At 35.8% G+C, this 24,127-nt stretch overlaps 1 protein-coding gene across 10 annotated transcripts in view; it reads left to right on the top strand.

Annotated features, from left to right (window-relative positions):
* The window catches only part of eml1 (EMAP like 1), a 191,754-nt gene that overhangs the window by 164,590 nt on the left and 3,037 nt on the right, over positions 1-24,127 (top strand). For 9 of the 10 annotated variants that reach the window (XM_039740941.1, XM_039740946.1, XM_039740938.1 and 6 more), the window contains 13 exons: positions 553-622; positions 4,374-4,484; positions 4,699-4,794; positions 8,689-8,823; positions 9,700-9,799; positions 12,298-12,452; positions 13,895-14,020; positions 15,664-15,795; positions 17,318-17,385; positions 20,634-20,722; positions 21,650-21,747; positions 22,980-23,067; positions 23,892-23,987. In XM_039740941.1, the coding sequence (XP_039596875.1) occupies positions 553-622; positions 4,374-4,484; positions 4,699-4,794; positions 8,689-8,823; positions 9,700-9,799; positions 12,298-12,452; positions 13,895-14,020; positions 15,664-15,795; positions 17,318-17,385; positions 20,634-20,722; positions 21,650-21,747; positions 22,980-23,067; positions 23,892-23,987 (1,364 nt within the window). The remainder of the gene's footprint in view (positions 1-552; positions 623-4,373; positions 4,485-4,698; positions 4,795-8,688; positions 8,824-9,699; positions 9,800-12,297; positions 12,453-13,894; positions 14,021-15,663; positions 15,796-17,317; positions 17,386-20,633; positions 20,723-21,649; positions 21,748-22,979; positions 23,068-23,891; positions 23,988-24,127) is intronic. The other variant, XM_039740939.1, reaches the window with a different exon arrangement.

Below are 24,127 nucleotides of genomic sequence, written 5' to 3'. Positions count from 1 at the left end.
TACTATTTCTGATGCACTTCACCTCCTCTTTGACTGTTCCTTTACTACTAAAATACCAAAAGAATCTCTTTGGGTCACCTTTTGCCTTATCTGTTATATTTTTCTCCAACTGTATTTTAGTCTTGCTGATATCCTTCTTAATGTTTTGCTCTTATGTTCTCATACGCTCTACAATTCACTCTGCATCATTAGTCTTATATGCCATATTAAACAGTTTTTTCTTTTTGGAGCTTCTTTTTTAAATATTTATTAATCCACTCTGAAGTTTTTAAAATTTCTTATTAATTTCAATGTTGTTTGAACTTAATATAGCACCTTTTCTCCCAGGAATAGTAGGATTAATGGGTTGTTGAGAAAGAACTTGAACTGTGAACCTGACAAATGTAGAGTAGTGCCTTGGTTGGTGTGTGATATTTTCTTAAACTATATTATTGTCATTAACTAAATGGTTATTGAAAACCCTTTTGTTGTTTTTTTCCAGCAGGTTGGACTTTGTGTTTACCTTTGTTTTTCATTTTTTATTTTTTATTTATTTATTTTTTTTTAAAACAGCCTAGCAGTCCATCCAGATAAAATCACTATAGCAACAGGCCAAGTAGCTGGCACCTCCAGTGATGGAAAAGTAAGTGAATTTTCTCATTGAGTTTGGTGGGGGCAGGGGGATAGAGCTTTGCTGTTTTCAAAACATACATATTTTGATCCAAAGCAGATTTGTCACACGTGTGCGCAAGCATATTTCTTCAATTTATGAAGTGTTTTTAAGGATGTTTTCTTGTGTTTGGTACAATAGATGAGTAGATGAACTTCCTTCCTGACCATTTTAGCAATACTGAAAAGTAAAAGCTCCAAATATTTTGTGAATTAATTTTTTTCTTGTCTTTGGGGAATCACAGCTTTACCCCTTGTAAATCAGTGCTTTTTAATCCATCTTCCAAATTATTTTTTTGGAGAATATAAATACAGCATGAGATTCCATATGGATGCAAATTCCTTAGATTTATCTCCGATTCCTCTGTTGCTGACATACAGTTGTGAGTGAAAGTTGGTAAACTTATACAATAACTAAATGGCTCCTGTGGTGGCTGGTCAGTCCTGTGTGGTGTTTAGGAGGTATTTCTCCACAATACACTTTTTATACACTCACTGGCCACCTTATTAGGTTCACCCGGTTAGTACTGGGTTTGACCCCCTTTTGCCTTCAGAATTGCTGTAATTCTTTGTGGCATAGATTCCATAAGGTGCTGGAAACATTCTTCAGGGATTTTGGTCCATATTGACATGACAGTATCCTGTAGTTCCTGCAGATTTTTCAGCTGCACGTCCTTTATTCAAAGCTCCTTTTTCCACCACATCCCAAAGGTGCTCTATTGGATTGAGATCTGGTGGCTGTGGAGGTCATTTGAGTACAGTTAACTCATTGTCATGTTGCAGAAACCAGTTTGATTTGATTTCAGCTTTGTGACATGGCATGTTATTCTGATGGAAGTAACCATCAGAAGATGGTTACAGTGCGGTCATAAAGGGATGGGCATGGTCAGCAACAGTAGTCAGGTAGGTTGTGGCATTTAAATGATGCTCCATTGGTACTAAGGGGCCCAAAGTGTTTCAAGAAAATATCCCCCACACCATTACACCACCACCACCACCAGCCTGAACCATTGATACAAGGCAGGATGGAACCATGCTTTCATGTTGTTGACAGAAATTCTGAACCTACTATGTGAATTAACAGCACAAATAAGAACTCATCAGACCAAGCAGCATTTTTTCAATTTTCTGTTGTCCAATTTTGATGTGTCCATATGAATTGTAGCCTCAGTTTTTAGCTGACAGGAGTGGCACCTGGTGTGGTCTCTGCTTCAAGGTTCAACGTGTTGTGTATTCAGAAGTACTTTTTTGCATACCTTGGTTGTAACGGGTGGTTATTTGAGTTATTGTTGCCTTTCTATCAGCTTGAACCAGTCTGGCCATTCTCTTCTGACCTCTGACATCAACAAGGCATCTTTGCCCAGAGAACTGACGCTTACTGGATATTTTCGCTTTTTTGGACTATTCTCTGTAAACGTCTGCCACCAACAACCATGCCACATTGAAAATCTTTTCAATCACTTTTCTTCCCTATTCTGATGTTGGGTTTGAACTTCAGCAGGTCACCTTGACAATGTCTACATGCCTAAATGCATTGAGTTGCTGCCATGTGTTTGGCTGATTAGATAACTGCATTAAACAAGTAGTTGAACAGTTGTACCTAATAAAGTGACCAGTGAGTGTATTTCCAAGATGTATTTCTTCAGATCCTGTTCCGTCATTTTAGCAAGAATGAAGTTAGGACTTTGACTTGGATATTGTAAAATGTGTACTGTGTTTAGGGTCACTTTTAAACTTCAAAATCACAAACAGATGCCTTGTTATTCTCCAATAGAATTTTCCAAGGCAACATAGGATTTGTTGCTCCCCCAGTGACTATTAAAGCGGCCAAACATCATTATATTCATTAGGATAATGCTTTAGTGTGATTTGTCATTCTTTCTAAATATCTCTCTATGTACCTTTGTTAGAAAGTTTAATTTTTGACACGTTTGTCCACATAGCATTGTTCAACAAGTTCAGTAGAATATCTAGGTGGTCTTTAGCATACTTTAAACTGGTGTATATTTACTTTAAACTGGTGTATATTTACTTTTTCCTTTCTTTTTTGTGGTGTCAATATGAACGTCTCAAATGAACACCAGTCTTGTTTTTCTTATTGCGAACATTTTATTATAGACATTATCAAGTGCAAGAGACACCTGTTGACATTTAGTTATTATCCTAATGTTTTAGTCATCTTCTCAAGTATTGCAAACACCTGCACTCTTGCAGTGATCTTTACAGGACACCCACTTCTACGGAGAGTGACAGTAGAACTGAATTTTCTGTTTTTGTGTCTGTGTGACTTTGAGCTAATGGAGTCTCAGGTCATTAGAAATTATTTAATGTGGTATTTCAGCTTTATGAGCTTTTTGGACTATTTGTAACCATTTGGACATTGTCTGAAATCCTCTGTTGTGAAGAGCAGGAAAACAAACTAGTGAAGGCAAGGTAAATCAAGCCCAAATTTGAATGTTATCTTGTTGTTTGAACTCCAGTTACCCTCTTTCCTTGAGGTCTACATGCTTTTTTCATCTATGACCTTAAATATGAGTTTAATAATATAAAAGTTCACAATTCTGAATGTGTTTTATTTGTAATCCGACTCATAGTCTATAATGATGGTGATGCAGATGGAGATGAGTCATATATTTTGAAGCCATTAAAAAGGAATCTAGAAAATTCCAATGACTTCTCACTCAAACTTTTTTGTCAGAAATCTACTTGGTTTTTTTTCCCCCCTCACACTACAAAAATGTTTATTTTTCTTTATCAATATCCTCACATTTCGTTAAAATAAAAAATTTGTGATTTCCAAAGTCTACTTACTGACCTTCCTGTAAAAGGATGAAGTGGTAGCTGTGCTAGTAAGCAATTATATTTTCAAACACTGAGTCATAAAACACCAAGTTTGCAATTTATTCCAAGGCTTATTCTCTGCATGCATTGTCAATTAATTTTTCTTATGAAATGTAAAGCAGCATTAACGGGCAGTGCAGTTTTTAATTTCAGTTTACATGATTGTTTATTTATTTATTTATTTATTTTTACCAAAGTCAAGAGTGAATGAATTAATGTAATCTCTCCAGTGTTCTCACGATATATTTTCAAGATATGACAATACATATTCTTAACTTTTAGGAAAGTATCCATGTAGTAAATGTATATTTTACTATATAAATTATATCCTAGTATAAACTGCTCAGTCTGATAAATCTGCTGCTGAATTCTTCCTTAAAGTTATCACCCAATTTATTGTAAATCGCTTGAACACTGTTTTTGAAGATTCAGCCTCTTAGTATGATTTCAAAATATGTTAATATGTTTTCCTAGTGTCAAGTGTTTTTATATATAAACATTGTAAAATGCCTAAGTCCAAAAGGTCAAAGTCATATGCATTGGAATGCATGGATGAAGGTGTTCCTTCTGTAAGAGAGAGGATATTTTTAAATTGCACCTCACATTGTGTGTTCCTATCCTAAGGTTCAGAGGTTGACCTGTGTTATTGCAGTTGATGGTAATTACGGCTTTTACTGTAAGGTACCACTTAAACTGTCTTTCAGGTGAAAAATCTACTGAATTCTTGTTTGGAAAGTTTTAGAACATAACAAGAGTATATATAGCCTTTTGAAGAAAGTTCTGTGTATGTAGTGCTAACTTTGATTAGTACAAATGTAAAGAAAGGCTTAGTATGAATATGTGATAAGTAAAATTTTAATCATTTAAATTTTGCCTCTCAACAGCAGCTACCCCCACATGTAAGAGTCTGGGATTCAGTCAGCCTGAACACACTTCACGTTATTGGGACAGGATTCTGTGATCGTGCTGTCACATGTGTTTCATTCTCAAAATCTGTAAGTTCTACTACATGATTATTTTTCTATCTTTCTTTTTAAATTGTTTGGGACCATGAAATTTTACCAGGAAGAATGATTAGTGTGTTTTTAAGATTTACAGACAAACCTGATGAATTCCATAGAAACTATACTACAGGAAAGTTATTGCATAACCAGTATTGGAGTAATCAGCCTTGAAAAATGAATGCCTATTTATATCTGTACTTTACAGAATGGGGGCAGTAACCTCTGCATGGTGGATGACTCCAATGACCATATTCTCTCAGTATGGGACTGGCAAAAAGTGGAGAGACTTGCTGATGTCAAGGTATTTTTAAAAGATTCAGTGTGATAAATAAACATTACAGCTTTGAATTTAGCTAGTTCTATTTATACATGTGGAAAACAATTGTGCATTTTGTGTTAAGCAGAAAAGTATTGTAAACCTGAAACATTGGCTTCAGTATATAAAATTAACTTGGCTACTAGATTTTCAAAATCCTAATTACTATATTAGTTCTCAATCTTGTTGCATACTTCGAATTTCCAATGTGGGTGTTACTTGGATTGTTTCTAGTCAGTTATTAAGAATTGTGAAGTGCTTTGTTGTTATACTTTGATACTGGCTATCACTTTCTACACTGGCACAGTTTTCCCCAGCTGTTTTGAAGACATTTTTTGTGAGTAAAATCACTGTTCCATGGTTCAGTTTTGGCACATTCCCTTCACATCACATGTCATAGAAGACAGATGTGCCAGGATTTAATTCCTCTTAGAAGAAGGAAACGGTTTCAATATGCATAATAAAGTGAATACTTGATTTTTTTTTTTTCTTTTGATTTGGAATCTCTGCACTATAAAATTTGTATATCTTCCATTTGCTTATGTCTTTTCTTTGAATCACAAAAAGCCTCAAATATATAAAAGACATGCCGTCATGTTACTTGAAAGGACTAAATTACTCATTTTTGCTTTATGTGTAAAACTATGATTTTGCGTCACTGCCTGTTGTGATTCTGAAAGGCCTATAGTAATCAAGACTGACAATTTTAATTGAATCAAGTAATTAAAAGATCAGATGAAAATTTTATACTAAACAAACTGATCTAATATAGTTTTAGTTACTGAAGAGCTTGGTTTTGCATTCTGTCTTAAAAAGAAGCTTGCGACATTAATAAGACTTGAATCCAACTGGTTTTGGTCTGCATTTATGACTGCTTTGCCTCAGGTGTGAGCTGGTAATTAATCATGAGACTAAGCATAAATTCTGTCATCTTTTTAAAATCATTGATAAAAACCTCTTTTAAACCATTCAGTAAGTGTGCAGAGATACAGACATAGCAAAGATAACACCTTTAGCCATAATCACTTCATCCACCAGACTGAAATGAAAGAGTAAAATCACAACCTTCTTACAGGTCTGCTGCTAACTGTCTAGTAAGCAATGCTTTCTGCAGTAAATTTGTGCTGCATGGAAAACCTAACCTATAATGCCGGTAACAAAAAATGTATACCAGCAATGTTGTGTCTTGAGCTCCTGCTACATTTGCGAAGCAGCCAATGTTATAATTCACTCGATTTACATTGCATTGTGTTAAGCTGTTAAATGTACTTGGACCTGACTTTGGAGTGGAACATGGATTCCATTTCAAGGGGAAAGTCCAGGAGCATTGACTAGATGCTAGTAGTTTCTTTCCAGCTTGCTACAGTAAGTAGTAGCACATAGCGTGAGAGCATAAGAAGTGGGACCCAGTTGCCCTTTTAAGAACAACAGCTGAGAGGCTTCCTAAGTGGCCCTTCTTTTAAGGGCCATAGAATGCTTGGTGTCCACCAGAGGGAACTGTGGCTCAGTAGCACCAACACAGTATAGACCAATTCATGATTCTGGACATAATTCAAAGCCAGGGCTGAAGTGGCCACAAGATTATACCTAGATTTAGGAGGTAAGTTGGGCAAAGACTCAGTGGCAGGACAAAAAGAGTCAAGGAAAAAGTCAACATATCATTTTTGTGTGTAATGTGAGGAGGGCACATGGCTGAGCTACACCACCAGTTAGAGGTATCAGATCAGTGAAGATAGGCTCCGACAAGCTTGTTACTGATTACTTGTGTTATCTCTTTGTTTGTTCCACCCTCTTTCCCATGCTTTTGAATAATCACACCCTTTAATTAGACTTTGTCTTCTATAATATTATTATGGATAAGGAGGACCTTTTTAAGAGTGTTCTTGTTACAATATGTATAAAGTAAATATAAATCCTGCCAATTGTGAGGAAAGGACTAAGAATACAACATGCAGTAGTGATATCTAGATGCTCTTAATGATGCTGAACACTCTTCATTTATGAAAAAGTTTTATACTTAGCACACTTCTACTTTCATACTGCATAGTGAACTTGCGAAACGGCACATCACCACTATCAATTTAAAGGTCCGCGTTGTATAACTCATGGTTCACTAACACTCTGGACAAGACACAAAAGACTTTTATGTTGTCTGTAGTGTGTTTGATCAAAGGGCTTAAAATTATGTGGTTTTTTTTTTACTTGATTTTTGGGTAGCATTTTGCTTTCTTCTCAAGGTCTGACTCTGGTATTGACCCATGTTCCCAACAAGAACAGCAAACTTTATGCAAAATATGTGATGTGGTGTGAAGTAAGATGTGATTGGGAGTCCACAAGGGGGAACCCCCCACACCTAATTTCTTTGAAGTGATGGCTACTTCACAGGGAAGGTTATGTTATTACTTTGATGTGTTAAGTAACAGAGCGCACCAGAGAGGCAGCTATGAATAGTGATGCAGTGCAAGTGTGGTGCTCGATCTTGACCTATAACTCTATGAAGTCCGAACTACTAATAGATTTGTAATATGGAGTCAGTACTTGTGGTCAACCAATCAGCACAATTCATTGCCTGAATCCCATCCACGATACTTTCTGGTTGAATGAAAAGTGCATACCCTGAAGAAGGAGCTAAAAAAAGTACTTGTGATTCCAAGTAGCCCGAGTTCCTGTGATGGAAATGCTACAAAATTTCCCGGGTTTTTAAAAGTCCCCGGAAAACATTGGTACAGTGGGAAAGCACTACTGATGTTCCAATTTCACTTGTGCAGTTCACATAGTTAAGGTTTGCTTGACATGCTGAGCCAACCCTTCATTTTAAATGTGAATATGTGTTGTTTTCTCTGCAACAACATTTAATTTTTTTTTCAGATGAGCCAGAGTTAATGTACTCTGTACATGCATTAATTCTAGGTCTTAAGGTACCTGAAATTCAGGGTATTGTGGCTGTGCTAGAGTTTAGTATTGTAATGTTTTTGCTACTTCTTTTGGCTATTTGTCTAAATCCAGAGTTGAACACAGATTCTTTGCTGAGAATGTGACATCATTCATATTTAGTTTAGATGGGAAGTTCAGTGTGGTAACTGCGTGTGATCTTCTTAGTACTGCAAAAGTCTTCTTGTTAATTTGAATTGCATCACCTGAAAATATGTTGCATCTCTTATCAGAACATTATTATTGACCCAGTTGAATAAGAAGAATGTTTACATTAAGAATGAATGAAGTGACCATGTTTACTGCATAAGACAGCCCTCAGCTAGTTAAATCAATATAATGAATTATATGTTTACAAACCAATGTTTGTTATAACTTTCATGCTATACAATGTAATTTAAAATTTAAGAATCTTCTCTTATATTTGTATAAAGTTGTTAGTTTACAGTTAAATACAATATGTAGCTTTTATGTAAAAATAACTTATTCTGCAGTTAATTTGTTGACAACTCAAATTGCTGTCATTTTTATTGAAGGTGTGTGTTAAATATCTCTTTATGTTATTCATCCTGCAGTTTCACACATTCTTTTTGAGTAAATTATTCTAAACAAAAATATTTGCCCAGTTTCCATAGATTTTTAAATGTGTGTTTAGTTGAATAATCAGCAATGCCTGTAAACCGGGCCCCAAATAGTTGCATGCAAAGTGTTGCAATGTAAATATGACCTCTTAATGGTGATGTTTCATTGTGCTCTTTGTGAATCTTATGTAGTGTATTCCCAGGAGCATACTGACTCAACTTGCTTTGTGATTGGTGCCAGACATCTGCTGCTTTGTGTAGTGAAATTATTTTGGTCCACTTCAATTATTTTATTATACATTTACAACATCTGGAATGTTTTACATTTATTTCCAATTTAGCACTTAAATCTCTCTTTTGTTGGCAGTGCTCAAATGAAGCTGTGTTTGCTGCTGACTTCCATCCTACAGATGCCAACATTATTGTGACCTGTGGAAAATCACATTTGTATTTCTGGACATTGGAAGGTGGCTGTCTTGTAAAAAAACAAGGACTCTTTGAGGTAAACCAGGAAAATTGGCACTATTTAATACAATGTTACCTGCATTTCCTAATTATTCAAACTTGTCTTTTATAGTATTGTGAAATTTTACCCTTTTGCTGCTTTTCCACTAAAACCAGGTACCAACAGCAGCCAGAACCAGGCTGATATCTTCTTTCCATGTATTTTTCTGTTTTAAGCAGAAAACATGCATTGGCATTATCAAACATAAAAGAGATGGATATTTACAAAACCATATGGAGATATGTTTTGTGTACAGTGTTACAGTTTACATGATGTGTATTTCTTGAAGCATTTTTGGTATTTGCATAAGTACTTTATCATTATGGGTCAAGGTTTCCAAGTTGTGCTGCACACTGTCATCAGCTAAAACTGCAAGTAGTTATAGTTCCCTTTTGGCTTCATTTTGCAGAAAAGGTACTGCTAAAAATGTATTCAAACTAATAAAGAATGTTTGATAAAACACCTCTCAGAGCAACAATGCTTTCACTACAGTTTTGACTGCATACATGAAATTGTGTGCAACAATCACCTCACTGTAGCCTCATTTAAATGTGATCACCACGGATTCAGCATATTGGAGCCAAAACCAGCTGAGCTATAACATTGCACAGCTGGTTTCTGGGAACTTTGTACAAAAAGCAGTTACAAAAAAAAAAAAAAATAAGGACTTGGCCTAATTTATGGTGCTTTTGTAAGAGTGGCATTTGTGTATTTGCCTGTGAATAAACCAAATAGCTATGTGATGAACTTTATTATTATTATTAAGTCAATGTTTAATTTTCTTAATAAAATCCAGCTAAAACAGACAACTTTATAAAGCTTTTCAAAATTAGTAAAATTTTGTGTATAAAACTGACTTTTGTTTTCATGCAGAAGCAAGAAAAGCCAAAGTTTGTATTGTGTGTGACTTTTTCAGAAAATGGGGACACAATAACTGGTGACTCCAGTGGTAATATCCTAATTTGGGGAAAAGGTATGTAAATGTTTCCCATATGTGAGCACATATTTATTATTAGGTATGAATATAGTAGACCAGATAGTTGTATTGATTATACAGTATAGGTAGCTTGGAAGGTTTGAAAAACACTTTGGCGTTACAAGATTTAAATTCAGCTCTGCAGTTAGCAACAAGCCTCACTGGAGATGAACTGTGCTGGGTTTACTGAGAATGAAGTGATTATTAACATGTGTTGTCCTGAACAGTGCACAGATTTACATTGCATGATTTTAACTTTTGACATTTGGCTCTTGAGTGCTTTTAAATTTCAATTGTGGTCTTTTACATCATGTTGTATAACTGTTAATATGGCCCTAAAATGCTAGAGGCACAAGTCATGTCTCCCCCTGCTGTCTATCAGGAAGGACATTACTACAGTAGACATACTTACCTGCTCTTCGGGACTGATAACTTTGAGTGATTTAATACAAATTAAATTGTACTATGGTGTCAACTTTATGAGATAGAGATCATCTTTATCTGAACTGGTTAGATAAATTGTGGGCTGTTTGTATTACTGAATTTTATCCATTTCTGTGTTCTAAATCCACTTATCCAAAGCTGGGCCACAGGGAAGCAAGAGCACTATCCCAGAAAGTATCCAGCACAAAGTAGGAAAAATCCTTGGACAGGGCAGCAGCCCATCACAGAATGAATAAGCACACACACATACACACTAACACAAAAATCAAAGGGGCCAGTTTAGCATTAACAGTTCACCTAACCTGCATGTTTTTAGACTGTGGGAGGATGCTTTTTCATACAGGGAGAACAGGTAAACTCTATGCATAGAGCACTCAGCACTTGAACCCCAGGTCTCCCACTGTGCGGCCCTGTTACTGAATTATATGTTTTATTTGCAATATTATATTATGTATAGTTTATAAGTCAGAAAATAGCAAACCTTAGTTACATACCTGTATACTTTAATAAAGTAGCAGCCCTCCACCACCTGAAGTAAACCAAAAATAAGTAATTATTGGAAAAAATACAAAAAAGGGAAAAATTCAAACTTATAGCTGTCCACAACCAGAATTACACCAAGAAAAGCAAAAAGTATAAACTACCTTTGTCAGTAAAAAATAGTCATAGTCACTGGAAGGTATACAAAAAAGAGAACTCAAAATACAAAGTTAAACATAAGCAAAAGCAAATCATTAAACTTGCCGCTCCCTTTGCCCACCTTTAAAGGTTGACACGTCTATCTGTCTGGTGGTGCACCTCACCTACTTTCCTAGTAGTGTACTAAAGTAAAGCTCTCCTATTGTCATCTCTTTCTTTTTCTCTATATTGTCATCTCTTTCTTTTTCTCTATAGACCTTGGCACTCTGTTTGAATGTACAACCCAATTTCTCCTCAACTATTATAGCCTCTGGAACAGAGGTGGCTTTAAGCGCCAATCTCCGTGTCATTTCCAGCCAAGGAGAAGTGGCCTTTTATTTGTCCTTGCACCCTGACCCTTCTTTAAAAGGCACCTGCTCTGTTATAGTAGGCAGCATGGTTCTGTACATTAACGTTTAGTCCTTTGTACCCCGTTGTGGTTGGGATTCTTTTGTGTCTTTACGGTTTCCTCAGTGGACTGGCATTCGTTTCAAGCAAACCATTAGGTGACTCTATTATGCATTAGGTTAACTTTGTGATTTCTTAACAAAACAAATTTCAAATTGTGGTCAATGATTGATGGTGTTCAGACTAAAATAATTTTTCCAACTTTAAATTTAGAGCATACTTTTGAAATAATACCTGGGCAAAGCTTGAAAACATAAGCTATATCGGTATAAGTAAAGTTGACTTATGTGTGTGTTTGTTTTCGCATCACTCAATAAACACTATGTAACCTGTAATTTTCATAAAAATATCTTGTTGATAATCCATCTTAGAATATAGGCTATGTTCATCTTTGGGACAGGGCTTTCGGTGAGCTTAGTGAATCTGATATTGACGGATTTCTGTTGCAGAACATGAAGTTCCTCATTTACAATATCAGAAGCTAACTTTAAATTTGATTGGTATAAAATAACTGACAGTCCAACACAGATGGCTCGGAGCAGAACGAGTGCACACTGTAAAGGAGAATGCAAAATTATACCACCGAATCCTGTCATCCGTTAAATTACCCCTTCCAATTCAAATGTTAGTAATTCCCTGTAAGTCTTAAGTTTTGCAACCAGACATCTCTGGCCAAATTGGTTTTTTTGTGGGCAATTGTATTTCACTTACTCTAGTACTGCAAAGAAAAAGTTATATTGACGTTTGAAATAATACTCGAGCAATTTTAGGAAACATCTATTTATGAAATAACAAATGCAAACGTCTTGAAATTATGTGATATCCATTAATACCAGTCTTGATGTAATGAACTAAGCCAAAAACAAGTTTTCTTTTTGTCTTTGATTGTAACTAAGTAATCTAGAGAGTGGCATTTGGTGAAGATTGTCAGTGAAGAGAGCACTTTGCTTTTTGTTTTTTTGCAGGTTCTAACAGAATTATTTATGCAATTCAAGGAGCACATGAAGGAGGTATTTTTGCACTTTGTATGCTGCGCAGTGGTGTTTTAGTATCAGGTGGTGGGAAAGACAGACGGCTTATATCCTGGAATGAGAACTATCAAAAGATCCAGACAGTTGAGGTAAGCAGTATGTCTTGTGTAAAAACACAGTCATCACTAATTAGCAATGTATGTTGTGAAGGTCAGCAATGTACAGAGACACATTGCTAAGGTTTTTTTTTTTTGTGCAGTTGGGGAGCTGGTTGGGATCAATACCCAAATGAGATACAAAGGTGCAATTAGGGAATTGTAGATCCTGTTCTGGGTGGGATAGTGGAAGTGGCCAAAGGAGGACTAGATACCACCTCCCGCCTTCGAGGGAGCAGGAGGAAGCTACTCTTAGATTGCAACAAAAAATCTTTCTGCCTTGTCCTTTAAGTGGATGGTGGTATAATTCCCAGTAGGTCAGGAATGACCTAGAACCATTGGTCAGTCGATTGGCTGAAACCCTGGAAGTAGTCAATAGTTACACTTTAAATGCAGCCTCCTTCCCTGAGCTAGGTGATGTAGAGTAAAGTGGAGAGAAAAGAGAGAAACCTTCTAGTACCTTTACTGATTAGGGGGAGGGGAGAGAAAGGTAGGTCAGGGAAAAAGTCATGTATTGTTGAGATAGACCAAGAAGTGCTAAGTGCATAGCCTGTGCCCTGTATCTCCCTGGAACTGTTCTTTTTATAAATAAAAACCCTTGGGACTGGACCATGTGGTGTCTGTGAGTCATTTTAAGTGAAGGGTTGACTTAAGAGAACCCCCCAACAGGTCACAATTTATAGAATATTTAATTTTCTGTTATTTCCATTTCTGTGTGGCAGTTGTATCATGGTATTTGATTAAAGAGTTGAAGGTGGGGTACAGACTGTTTAAATTGTTTGTAAGTAACCTGGCAGCATGATGGTACAGTGTTTAACACTGCTGCCTCACACATCCAGGATCCTGGATGCAGGAATATACCCTGTGATGGACTGGTGTTTCATCTAGAGTTGCTTCTTGCTTTCCCTTGATGCTGTTAGAGTAGGCTATGGCCATTATGACACTGAACTGGATTCAATGATGGATGGATTTATTACTCATTCAAATTTTTTGTTGTCTTGTAATATACTGTATTTAATTACAGATTATGATGTTAAAGTTAATTCTTTTATTTATTTGTTTGTTTTTTTGTTTATCTATCCTTTTTTGTATTAACATCTGCTGCAAATGTATGTCTATGTAGAAATACCAGTTTAAGGTCTGTCTGGGTGCAACTACTTTATCACTGACATAATGAAAAACAAATCATACCCTTACTGTATGTTGTGTTGAATTTTTGATATTCTAGCCATCCAGTAGACTCTCTCTATAGAAAGAACATAACTATTGTCCACCTGTGTGCTTCTTTTAAAAAGTCAGAATATTTCGCAAAAAAAAGATTCTAGTTTAGTAAATCAGAGGAAAGATTAAGATTTAATGTGCCACTGTTTCAATCATAAAACCAAATAATTTATTTTATTGTTAAATCTCTTGCTATTTTTTATAACCCCAATTAGATTCCTGAGATGTATGGACCTGTACGAACAGTGGCTGAAAGCAAAGGAGAAAGCGTTCTCATTGGTACCACCAAAAATTTTGTACTTCAGGGCACTTTATGGGGTGACTTTACTCCAATCACACAGGTAAATATTTGAAACTAGTTACATCACAAATAGCTTAAAAACATGTAAAAACAAAGATTTAAAAGATTGCATGTAAAAGATTAACTGAGCTGGGGCCATTCCATCAATTTCCTGTATCCTAAAAGATTCTGACCTGATTTATAATTCCTCAAACCAGCACATTTCTTGCTACTTGCTTAACAACTGATATTTTTGTCTCCTGTTAAGTATGTCTTCTTTAAATGCATCTGAAAAACTAGAAACCACAAAGCAATAGTTCTTCCTGCTAATAATGTATTGGACAGAAAAAAGTATCTTGTTAGTTTTACTTTTGATTCTGGTGGTATGTAGCAAATGTAAAATATATAAAAAACTAAAATGTCAAGGTTATGCTTTTTAGACATCTCCGTAAAGTTGTGTTTCCTAAGCATTGCCTTTCTATTTCTATTTTTTAATTATTTTTCTAAACCTGGAAAGAAAAACAAAGGAGCCAAAAGTGTATCTGAGAGTATTGCATGACTGATTTGAAAAACTGTGCTTGGCTCATCTTATATGATGTGTGTGAATAATCTGTTCTTTTTTTGAAACATCTACCCAAGGCAGATTTGTAGTGTGACAATCATAAGGTTTTCACAGGCATAATATCCTGTTTTTATTGCGTTTTGTATTACATTTAAAGAGAGCTATAAAGAACGATTGTTAAAACATTGTTGAATTTCTAAAAATATTAAATGCAAGGTATAGGGGATTTTTGCATATATGCTCTTTACTGTATTTGATAGTATTAAAAGTATTACCCTTCATAATTTTATATTTAGAAATGTGTGCAGTTTGATTTTGAAGCAATAGATAGTTTGCTTTGTGTTCTCATTCTAAAATGAAAGCACAGTCTTCAGCACTAGTACTGTGTTTTTTACCCAAGGCCAGCTGTTTTCAGGTGCTGCTATGAGCTCTATAATTTAAGCTGTGTGGCTTTTGTTTTGGGGAAAAGATTCTGCTGCTTTGTGGTGCTTTTCTTATTTTAAAAAAAGAGATCATTCAACATTTGACATCGATTAGCAGTGTACCCTTGACACTGCACATGTTTAAATAATATGAGACTGTCATCTGCTGGAATATCATTTGAAGAATTTTTCCAGCCATTCATGGGCTGTGTTCCCAAATTTAACTGGCAATACATCATTTATTCTAGGATCTCAGCTGCCAAAATAAATCCCAGTTGAACAGGGTGCAGACATGTTTGTGTCATAGTAGTGTTTGAATACAAGGTCCTTTGGTTGGAATGTACATGAACAAACATTACTAACTTAATTCTAGTTTACAACATCTATAGCTTTATTTTTTTCTTTGCCTCAAGACCAAAATAACTCACTACGTCCCAGGTGATCAAGTAATTTAACTACAGAGATGGTAATAATAGCTTAAATACTAATACTTTATTCTAACCTAGTTCAATAAAATATTCACTTAAGATACTTATTTACTGTACATTCCTTTCTTAAAAGAAAACTTTTTAACAGTAAAAAACATTAATCTTTATTATAAGGAATGCTCTTAGCTTTTTGAAGGAAAAAGCATAGGGAAGCAAATAAACTGAGTAATTGCCTTTCTCTAAATAAAATCAGTTAGATATACTCACTGCATTTTTTTCTATTTTTATTTAGGGTCATACAGATGAGCTTTGGGGACTTGCTGTTCATCCCTCCAAACCTCTGTTTCTAACTAGTGGTCATGACAAACATGTTATCTTATGGGACTCTGTAATGCATCGTCCTGTGTGGAACAAAATAATTGAGGTATATGTATTGAAATCATCATCATGTTATTGTGAATCTGTTCAGATTGTCTTTTTGTTGTGCTTATCTGTAGTCTGAACATTTAGTAAGACTGATTTGTCTTTGAGCTGTGTAAAAGTATTTACCAAACCATCCCACTGAGCCAAGTTGTTGGGCAGGGGTGATGGAGAGCACATTTCTGCCAGCTCCTTAAGTACTAGAGTTCTTCGTTTGTTGAAGAAAGATTCACTGATCTTGACTTTGCCAACGATACTGTGATCTTTACGGGGAGGCTCTGATCAGGGCTCTCGAGAGACTGAGTGAGGGTTCTGAGTGTTAAAAACCAATATTCATGCCTTCAAAGACTTCTTGGGCAAAGTCATCAACAGTGTGCCTTGACTGTGGAGAGAGAATGCTGGCCTCGTCGATAGATTGAATTACCTCATGTCTCTGGTGACTCTTCCTATGAAGTCAGTAGATGGATTGGGAAAGCATGGGGGAGTCATGAGGTCACAGGAAAAGGAATGTGTGACTCTCCCGATATCTCTGCAAAAGGATGAAGGTTCAAGTCTTTGGTGTCCTGGTGCCTCTTGTTTTGCTATACGCTTGCAAGACATAGACTGTATTCAGTGACCTGAGATAATGACTGTACTCCTTCGGAACTGTGTCTCTTCGGAGAATCCTTGGGTACCTGAGAAAATGACTGGACTGCTTTGGAATTGTTTCTTTGGAGAATCCTTGGGTACTGCCGGTTAGACTTTGTGTTGAACGAGCGGTTGCTCATGGAGTCCCGACTGAAGCACGTTACCTGTATTGTGAGGGAGCATCAGTTACAGCATTATGGCCATGTGGTGCAATTCCCAGTGGGTGGTCCGGCTCACAGAATCCTTATTGTTGAGGACTTGAGTGGCTGGACCAGGCCAAGGGGATGCCCTTGTAACACCTGGCTGCAGCAGATAGATTGCTGTTTCCGGGGAGTGGCACTGGACCGCATATCTGCCTGGGGGTATGCCAACCAGTATCCCAAGCTCTTTCGTCATGTGGTGGATGTGGCAATGTGCTGTACCAGTGCATTCTCCTAGACCTGACCTGTCCTTTTCTTAGTTAATGTTCCCTTGTCCAGCTATGTAATAGTGTAATTTATATACCAGAACATGTGTTAACCACAAAAAAAAAAAAAACAGCTTTTGATTTACAATTGTTATCCACTATACAGTGCTAAAACATTTTCTCCGCTAACCCTTATAATGTCCTTCAGCATTACAAATTATGCTACTTTTTATCATTCAAAAACATTAATATTATTTATAATTTGCCTGTATTTTCTGAATTTTAACATTTCTCCACGCTTTTCATTTGTAACATTAGTTGTTTTAAATTACAGATACTGCCTCTTAGATTCCTCTGTTATCACAGGGAATATTTTTTTTAATTCTTGGAAGATAATATATTAAACCTCTATTTTGCCTGTAATTATTTTCATACAGTTTTATTTAATGTAACTTCTTAATTTCATTTACCTTTCTCTGGTAATAAATACTAGGATGCAGCACAGTCAGCAGGATTTCATCCCTCTGGGGCCATGATCGCGATAGGAACACACACAGGCCGGTGAGTTGTTAGAGTTTGCTCTATGGCATAAACCTTAAGGGAGAAGGGTGGCATTTCTGGGGGAAAAAAGATTGCTTATCAAAGTGTGACACCTATTGGCAGCTTAAGAACATTACAAGTGTGAAAGTGATTTCAATATTATAGCAGTACTGTACATTGTTTTGCTTTTGATGTTTGCATGTGATTTTTTGTTAATTTTCATTAAACGCAGCTTGGAGAAGCAAGCTGAAAAATGCCCTAAGCTTTACTTTTTTAGGAAAGCTAATACTCTTTGTTTCCTTATGCTTTCAATTTGTGGAATTCTAGAAATGGGGTGAAGATTTTAGATTTTCAATCTTTATTATATAGAAAAATGCTTATAATATGTTTTAAATCCTGTGAATAATTGTTTAGTATGTGTCCTTTATTAAATTCTCCTTGGTGGGGTAGACAAATTAGATGGAATGTCAGATCAACACATAGCAACAAAAGTAAGAAGAGCAGAGGAAAAGGCTTCAGATTTGCTCACAATATGCCTAAAATTCAGCCTGAAACTGAAGTTGAACTTGAATGTACTGTAAAGTTGAACATGTAGGAATGCTAGGCTGTGTGGTACAGCTCTCTTAGATTTAAACTCGTGCTGGGACCTTGTAAATTCTTCTTTGGCAGCTACTATTAAAAACTCTGCTGTTGCAGCCTATGGGTCTCTTCCTTCTTGTTGTTTTTACAGGTGTACTTATAAACCCTTTACTGTTTCTTTTCTCCTTTGCTATGGCAATGGAAATGTAATCTGGTTGTAAGAGTTTCAGGAAAATGTATTTTAATCTTCATGATTTAACAATGTGAAGAACCTTACAGTTAATTAAATAACAAACAGCTAATGTTTAAATATGGTGCTCTGATTCACTTTTTTAACTACTACCAGTTACACTGGTTTATTTTTTCTGACTAAAAGAGTTCTCTTTTTTTGCACGTTTGCTTTTATACAGCAATACTCAAATGTCATCTCTTCTGTGGATGCTTTTGCATTATTTTCTTGCTGCCTTCCCTTTCAGCTGTTGTAACATTTAATGTATTTAATTGATGACTCATAGTCACATTGGCTAGTCAGAATCTGATTTTGAGAAGGCTAAAATATATTTTAATCTTGTCAAAAATGAAAGTTTCACATACCCACATTTCAGTATTGACTCATCTGAAGGTGATTTAGAGGTATTCATAATGTATTTTGTGATACAGTATATGTAACATTTTCCCTTGACTCCTAAAGGGCTTTCAGTTTGAAATGTTAGAGATTATATTTTGATTGTTCTAAATAAGAATTGTAAAAATCTAAAAGTTTGTCTACTTAAAATTGCATTTTAGATTCCAAAACGTATGCTTTTGAAATCTAATTCAGCTATTTTAGAGATATCTCTACTTCTGATTTTAATTAATCACAATAGAATTACAGATATTACAATCTTAATCTACCATAGAAGCCAGAGATTTGCCTGAAAAAAGACATACTTGTGATTCATATTCAAGTGTAATTTCAGATGTTTTTCGAGTTTTAGAGTATTTTCTGAGTAGTGAAAATATTACTGTAGCCACCAGGGGGCACTCATGATCCCCAAACACCCAGCACAAACAGGCTCTGGACACATGTCTCAATTATCAAGATTTTTTTTTATTGTGGAGAAACTCTTCAATAATGTTTCTCACCACAGCCACAGTTACAAAGCACAGCATTACACAGCACTGCTTTGTCTTCTCTCTCCGTCTCTGTCACAGCCTCCTCCGCTTCTCCCAGCAAGCTTCATCCTCCTCCTCCTCCTTCTGACTCGGTCTTATGGAGTTGTTGCAGGCACCTCCTTTTATACAAATCCCAGGAGTACATCTAGTGTCCCATAGGTTTGGCCTGGGGGCACTTCTTGGTAAACTCTGCAGCAGTACTTGTGATACTAAACACAAAGTAAAATGCTTTATTATCTTGATATGTGACTGGCATTTTTACAGAAAAGACTAGTACAGGTTTTCCAGAACTGCTGTTTATTTTCTGTGGGCATAGGGTTCCAATGTAGGATGGCAAGGCAAATGAAGAACTCCAAATAACAAGATATGTTTGTGCTTACCTCTCCCAGAAAGTGGAAGCTGAAGAAGAATTTCACCTTTTAACATGACAAATGATCATAATCACATAGTCCAGTTAAACCAAGAGAATAATCTATTCAAAAAAATCTGTATACTCCCCTAAAGAGGTCTTCACAATTTGAATAAGCTTGAATTCTGATCCAGATATGTTAAGTTGAACGTGAATTATCAAAACAGATATAGTGATGGACTGTTTGCTTTTATTGCTTCCACAAAGTTCTCAGGGTTCCACGGTGTGCTTACTTAGTCAACGAAGACACTGAATGAGTTTTGTTTTTACTCTTATTTTAAACTGTTTTTTTTTTGTACTTAAATATTACTGGTTGCAAGACATGATTTGTGTGGATTTTAATCCTTAAATTCAAAATAATGTAAGCTCAAGTACTTAATGAGTCATGCTGTGTAAAGACTAAAAATACAAGCCATGAACTCCCACCACTGCAGTTTCTGTGTTAATCCTCATCTCACTATATAATTTGAGAACGCTTCTTCCATAGTCCACACTCATAATATTTGCAGTGCACTTATTTTTTATAAACTTCTTTGAGATGTTATATATCATTGTTACAAAACAAAGGTAGTCTGGAGCAGACCCAATACCCAAAGTGAAAACTGTATAGACTAGTAAAAGGTTATAAAGTGTAATGTATTTTACAAAACCAAGAATACAGTGGGGCAGTGAAATTGAGGGATTAAAGAAACACAAATATAGAGAACAAAACAACAAAGGCTTGGGCTTACTAAACATTTCAGACTTAACAAACCAGCTGTACAGCAGTCCTTCTACCTTGCACCATTCTTCTTCCTTAATCAGTGACATCTTACTCCTCACTAGGCAAGCTCCTGTCACTACTCCTATCCTGATTCTTATCTCTTACAAGACTATTTCCATGAATATATATATAGCGAAATATAGCTGCTGTCCACTGCTGCCTTGGAGATTCATGCTCTAGTGTATCTTACAGCAAAGGGCCATTTGCCTTGGCATACAGGCCACGTTAAGGTAGCCCTTCCTGCTGTTTACACTGTCCTCCCGCTTCTCTTTGCACCATTAAATTGCACAACCTTTATTAAATTGTTGAATTTTTTTTCTGTCTGTTCTATGAAGAGCTAATGCATCTACTTTTCAATTACAGGTGGCTTGTTCTGGACACTGAAACAAAGGATTTAATCACAGTACATACGGATGGCAGTGAACAACTGTCAGTTATGCAGTACTCGCCAGGTCAGTTAAAGGACTTAGGAAAACTGTATTGGGCTGCTAAGATACCATGTCAATAAAGAAATAGTTTGGAATTCAATGTTTTCATACCTCTGCAGGAGCCATGGGCATATATTCTAAAATGATACAGCTTAAAACATACAGTAGTTTTCTAGCCATTTTTCTACACGTTTCCAAGCCGGACAAAAATTTTCCATTCGTAGGGAGGTAGTAATTTATGAAAAAAGTTCAGTTTTATATTTAATTATTTTTATGATAAATGTTAATAGATTATAATTTAAAGGGAGTATAACCTGCATCTTAGAAATTAATGAAAAAGATATTTTTGTAATGTTAAAAAATAAGTGTAGGGATATTTAAATGTCTGCTTTATTAAACAGTGTTGAAAAGCTTATTCTGATTATATTTTTCAGTGGAATATGTTTCTCAGTGCCATTGCAGAGGACTTCAGAAATGTTTCTCAAACCTTCTTGAACTGTAGCTGCTTCGCTTATATTTTATGCCCATGTAAATGTGAGCCTGTCTTTGCTTCTTCAGCAAAGTAGAAGAATACTCACAGTCATTTATAAATTATAGCAGGTCAGGGATTTGCTCTTTGAGGGGGGAGGGGGCTTCAATTCATTCTAAGCAAATAATTTTTAACTCTAGGAGTTTGTGCTACTGCACAGTACTTAAAGCAAAACCTTTACATTTAGAATTTTTAAAAGTTACTCAGACACAATCATCATATATTCTCCCATTTTCACTAAGCTGTCCCATGGCTCTCAATTTGAGCACCAAAGCCCTATTATGCAAAACTTTGCCAGGGAATTAATTAATAATAAATTGATTTATTCACATTACTATGTACTTTTTTATATTTTTGAGATTGAGTGCCATAAAATGATGTACAGTTTTTTTAAAACATGTTTTCTCTGTATTTTTTTGCAGATGGTAGTTTCTTGGCTATTGGTTCACATGACAATTACATTTACATATACAGTGTCAGTGAAAAAGGCAAGAAATACAGTAGAGTTGGAAAGTGTTCGGTAAGGTTAAATTGATTTGACTTCTGTGCTCTTTTTAAATGTATACAATTAACTATCATGTGGTGAACATTCATTTCATATTGCCTAGCCTTTATGAATATTTATTACAGTCCAGCTGTGCAAGAAAAAAAAGTGCATCACTATTCCATTGTGGGCTTTACTTGGTATTTTTAATAAGCTGACTCACCTTGGAATTGCATCCACATATACAAGGGTAATATCATTTCAATTTTCCTTTTCACATATTACTGAATTCTTTATGGCTAGAGTTTTAAATTGAAAGCCTTTGTTTATCTTTGCATATATTTATTTACCCTATATAAATGCATTATTCTAATTTGGATCAGCTTTAAATAATATTGACATGTTTAGATTACATATGAATTTCCGTTCAAAAGCATGATTTATGGTGTGACCTGACTTGGGCGCTCCAGCCACCCAAACCCGACACAAGCAGACACCAGGCACAAGTTTAGCAACACAGCACACGTTTTTATTCATGTGGGAAGTGCTTTTCCCTTGCTTCCCACAGCAGCACAGTACAATCAAGCAGAGTACTTTGTTTTCTTCTTTCTGTGTCTCACTCTCTTTCATCCTCGCTTTCACTCCTCCTCCGGCAAGCTCTGTTCACCACCCTCCAAACTCAGACTCCGAGAATATTGATGGCTGGCTCCTTTTGTAGAGCACCCGGACGTGCTCCAGGTGTCCGGTGATCTTCTTGTGGCAGCACTTCCTGGTGTGGCGGAAGTGCTGCAACAAAGAGCTCAACTGTTCTGCAACACCCCTTGGCAGTGCCCATGAACCCAACTGGGCTGCTCCAAACTCCTACTCCCATGGAGCCCTGCGGGAATCTGTGCACCACGGCAACCCAGGGGGTCTGCCAACTAGCAACCTGGGGGAGTTAATGCCCAGAGTCCGCTCTCTCCCTAAGTCCTTCCACAATAATCACATCGTGGCTGGGTAATGGCCCCAGCCGTCTGCAACAATGGCCATTTCTGTACTTAATATTCTATCCAGTTTGCCATGAATATTTTAAGTGAAGATGGGTAGTAAAAATGTGAATTGATTTTATAATTCGCAGTTACTAAAAAAAAGGTTACCTTATTTCAAAGGTGTCTAAAAATATATTTGTATGTTCCAATGAGCAGGTCCATGCAAAACATATCACATTCATATTTATTACAATATATATTAATGCTTTTTTGTTCTGATGATTAATTTGTTACTTACAGGGTCATTCCAGCTTTATTACTCACCTGGACTGGTCCATTGATTCCCAATACCTGATGTCTAACTCAGGAGATTATGAAATTTTGTACTGTAAGTATCATTCACGCTTTAAATATCAATTCACATACAGTTAATATGAGATACAGGCGAAAGTAAAGTAAACTTTGCAGGCTGCATGGGAACCAATCATGTTAGAGATATTGAGAATTGTTTTTATTAGTAAACAGGAATTCCGTGCATCTGTCATGAATAAGCTGCCCAACATTATTTAGAAGAAGATGAACAGATAATGGAAATGATGCATCATAATTGTCCAACAAATATTTTACTTTATGTAAAACTCTGTAAATCTTTGCCATGGATTGGCAAGTCTCATTTTGATTCGCTCATAATATATTACATTTTTACAGTAAGAACATCTGACTTTTTAAAAGGTTTTTGTGGCAACTGTAATATATTTTATCCTTGAAAAGCTTCATTGTCATTTATTTCCTTAAAGTATTTAGTTCTTCCTTATCATTTTTTATTATAATGAACACTATCAACATAAACCTCACCTTGCCCAAAATGAATTGCCAAGCTCCCAATTTTTCATGTGTCCACCTGCAATCACCAAAAGGTGCAAGACCAGATTTCTGCAAAAAGCACTACCCCTGCATTGAAATAAATATGTCATTATTTAGAATTTTGAAGCCCACCAGACAAGTTTAAATTTAAATCAGGAATTCACTTAATCGAATGAAAAAATTCATGTAGTTTTTGTGTGAAGTTTGTAGTCTCAATTAAGTATTTAAATTCAAAAGACATTGTTTACCTGGCAGTAAAAACCTGATATGTTGCTTTTTTCCAATAAATGTTGCCTGTCATTCTTCTGTAAATACTGAGCCATGTTATCTAATTTATGTGCCTTGAAGGGATCCCATCTGTATGCAAGCAAGTTGTCAGTGTTGAAACAACCAGAGATATTGAATGGGAAACTTGTACCTGCCCACTTGGGTTCCACGTTTTTGGTAAGGTGTTTTTTTTTTTTTTTTTTTAAGTAACAGTGATATTATCATCAACGTATATGTGTGTGTGTATGTATCTATTTGTATATATAATATATGTTTAAACAGATATTAAAATAGTATTCCATCACTGTATTTGAATC

Source organism: Polypterus senegalus, chromosome 18, assembly GCF_016835505.1.
Source record: "Polypterus senegalus isolate Bchr_013 chromosome 18, ASM1683550v1, whole genome shotgun sequence".
Classification (NCBI taxonomy): Eukaryota; Metazoa; Chordata; class Cladistia; order Polypteriformes; family Polypteridae; genus Polypterus; species Polypterus senegalus.
The sequence above is the reverse complement of the archived record's forward strand: the minus strand, read 5'-3'. Positions and strand labels throughout refer to the sequence as shown.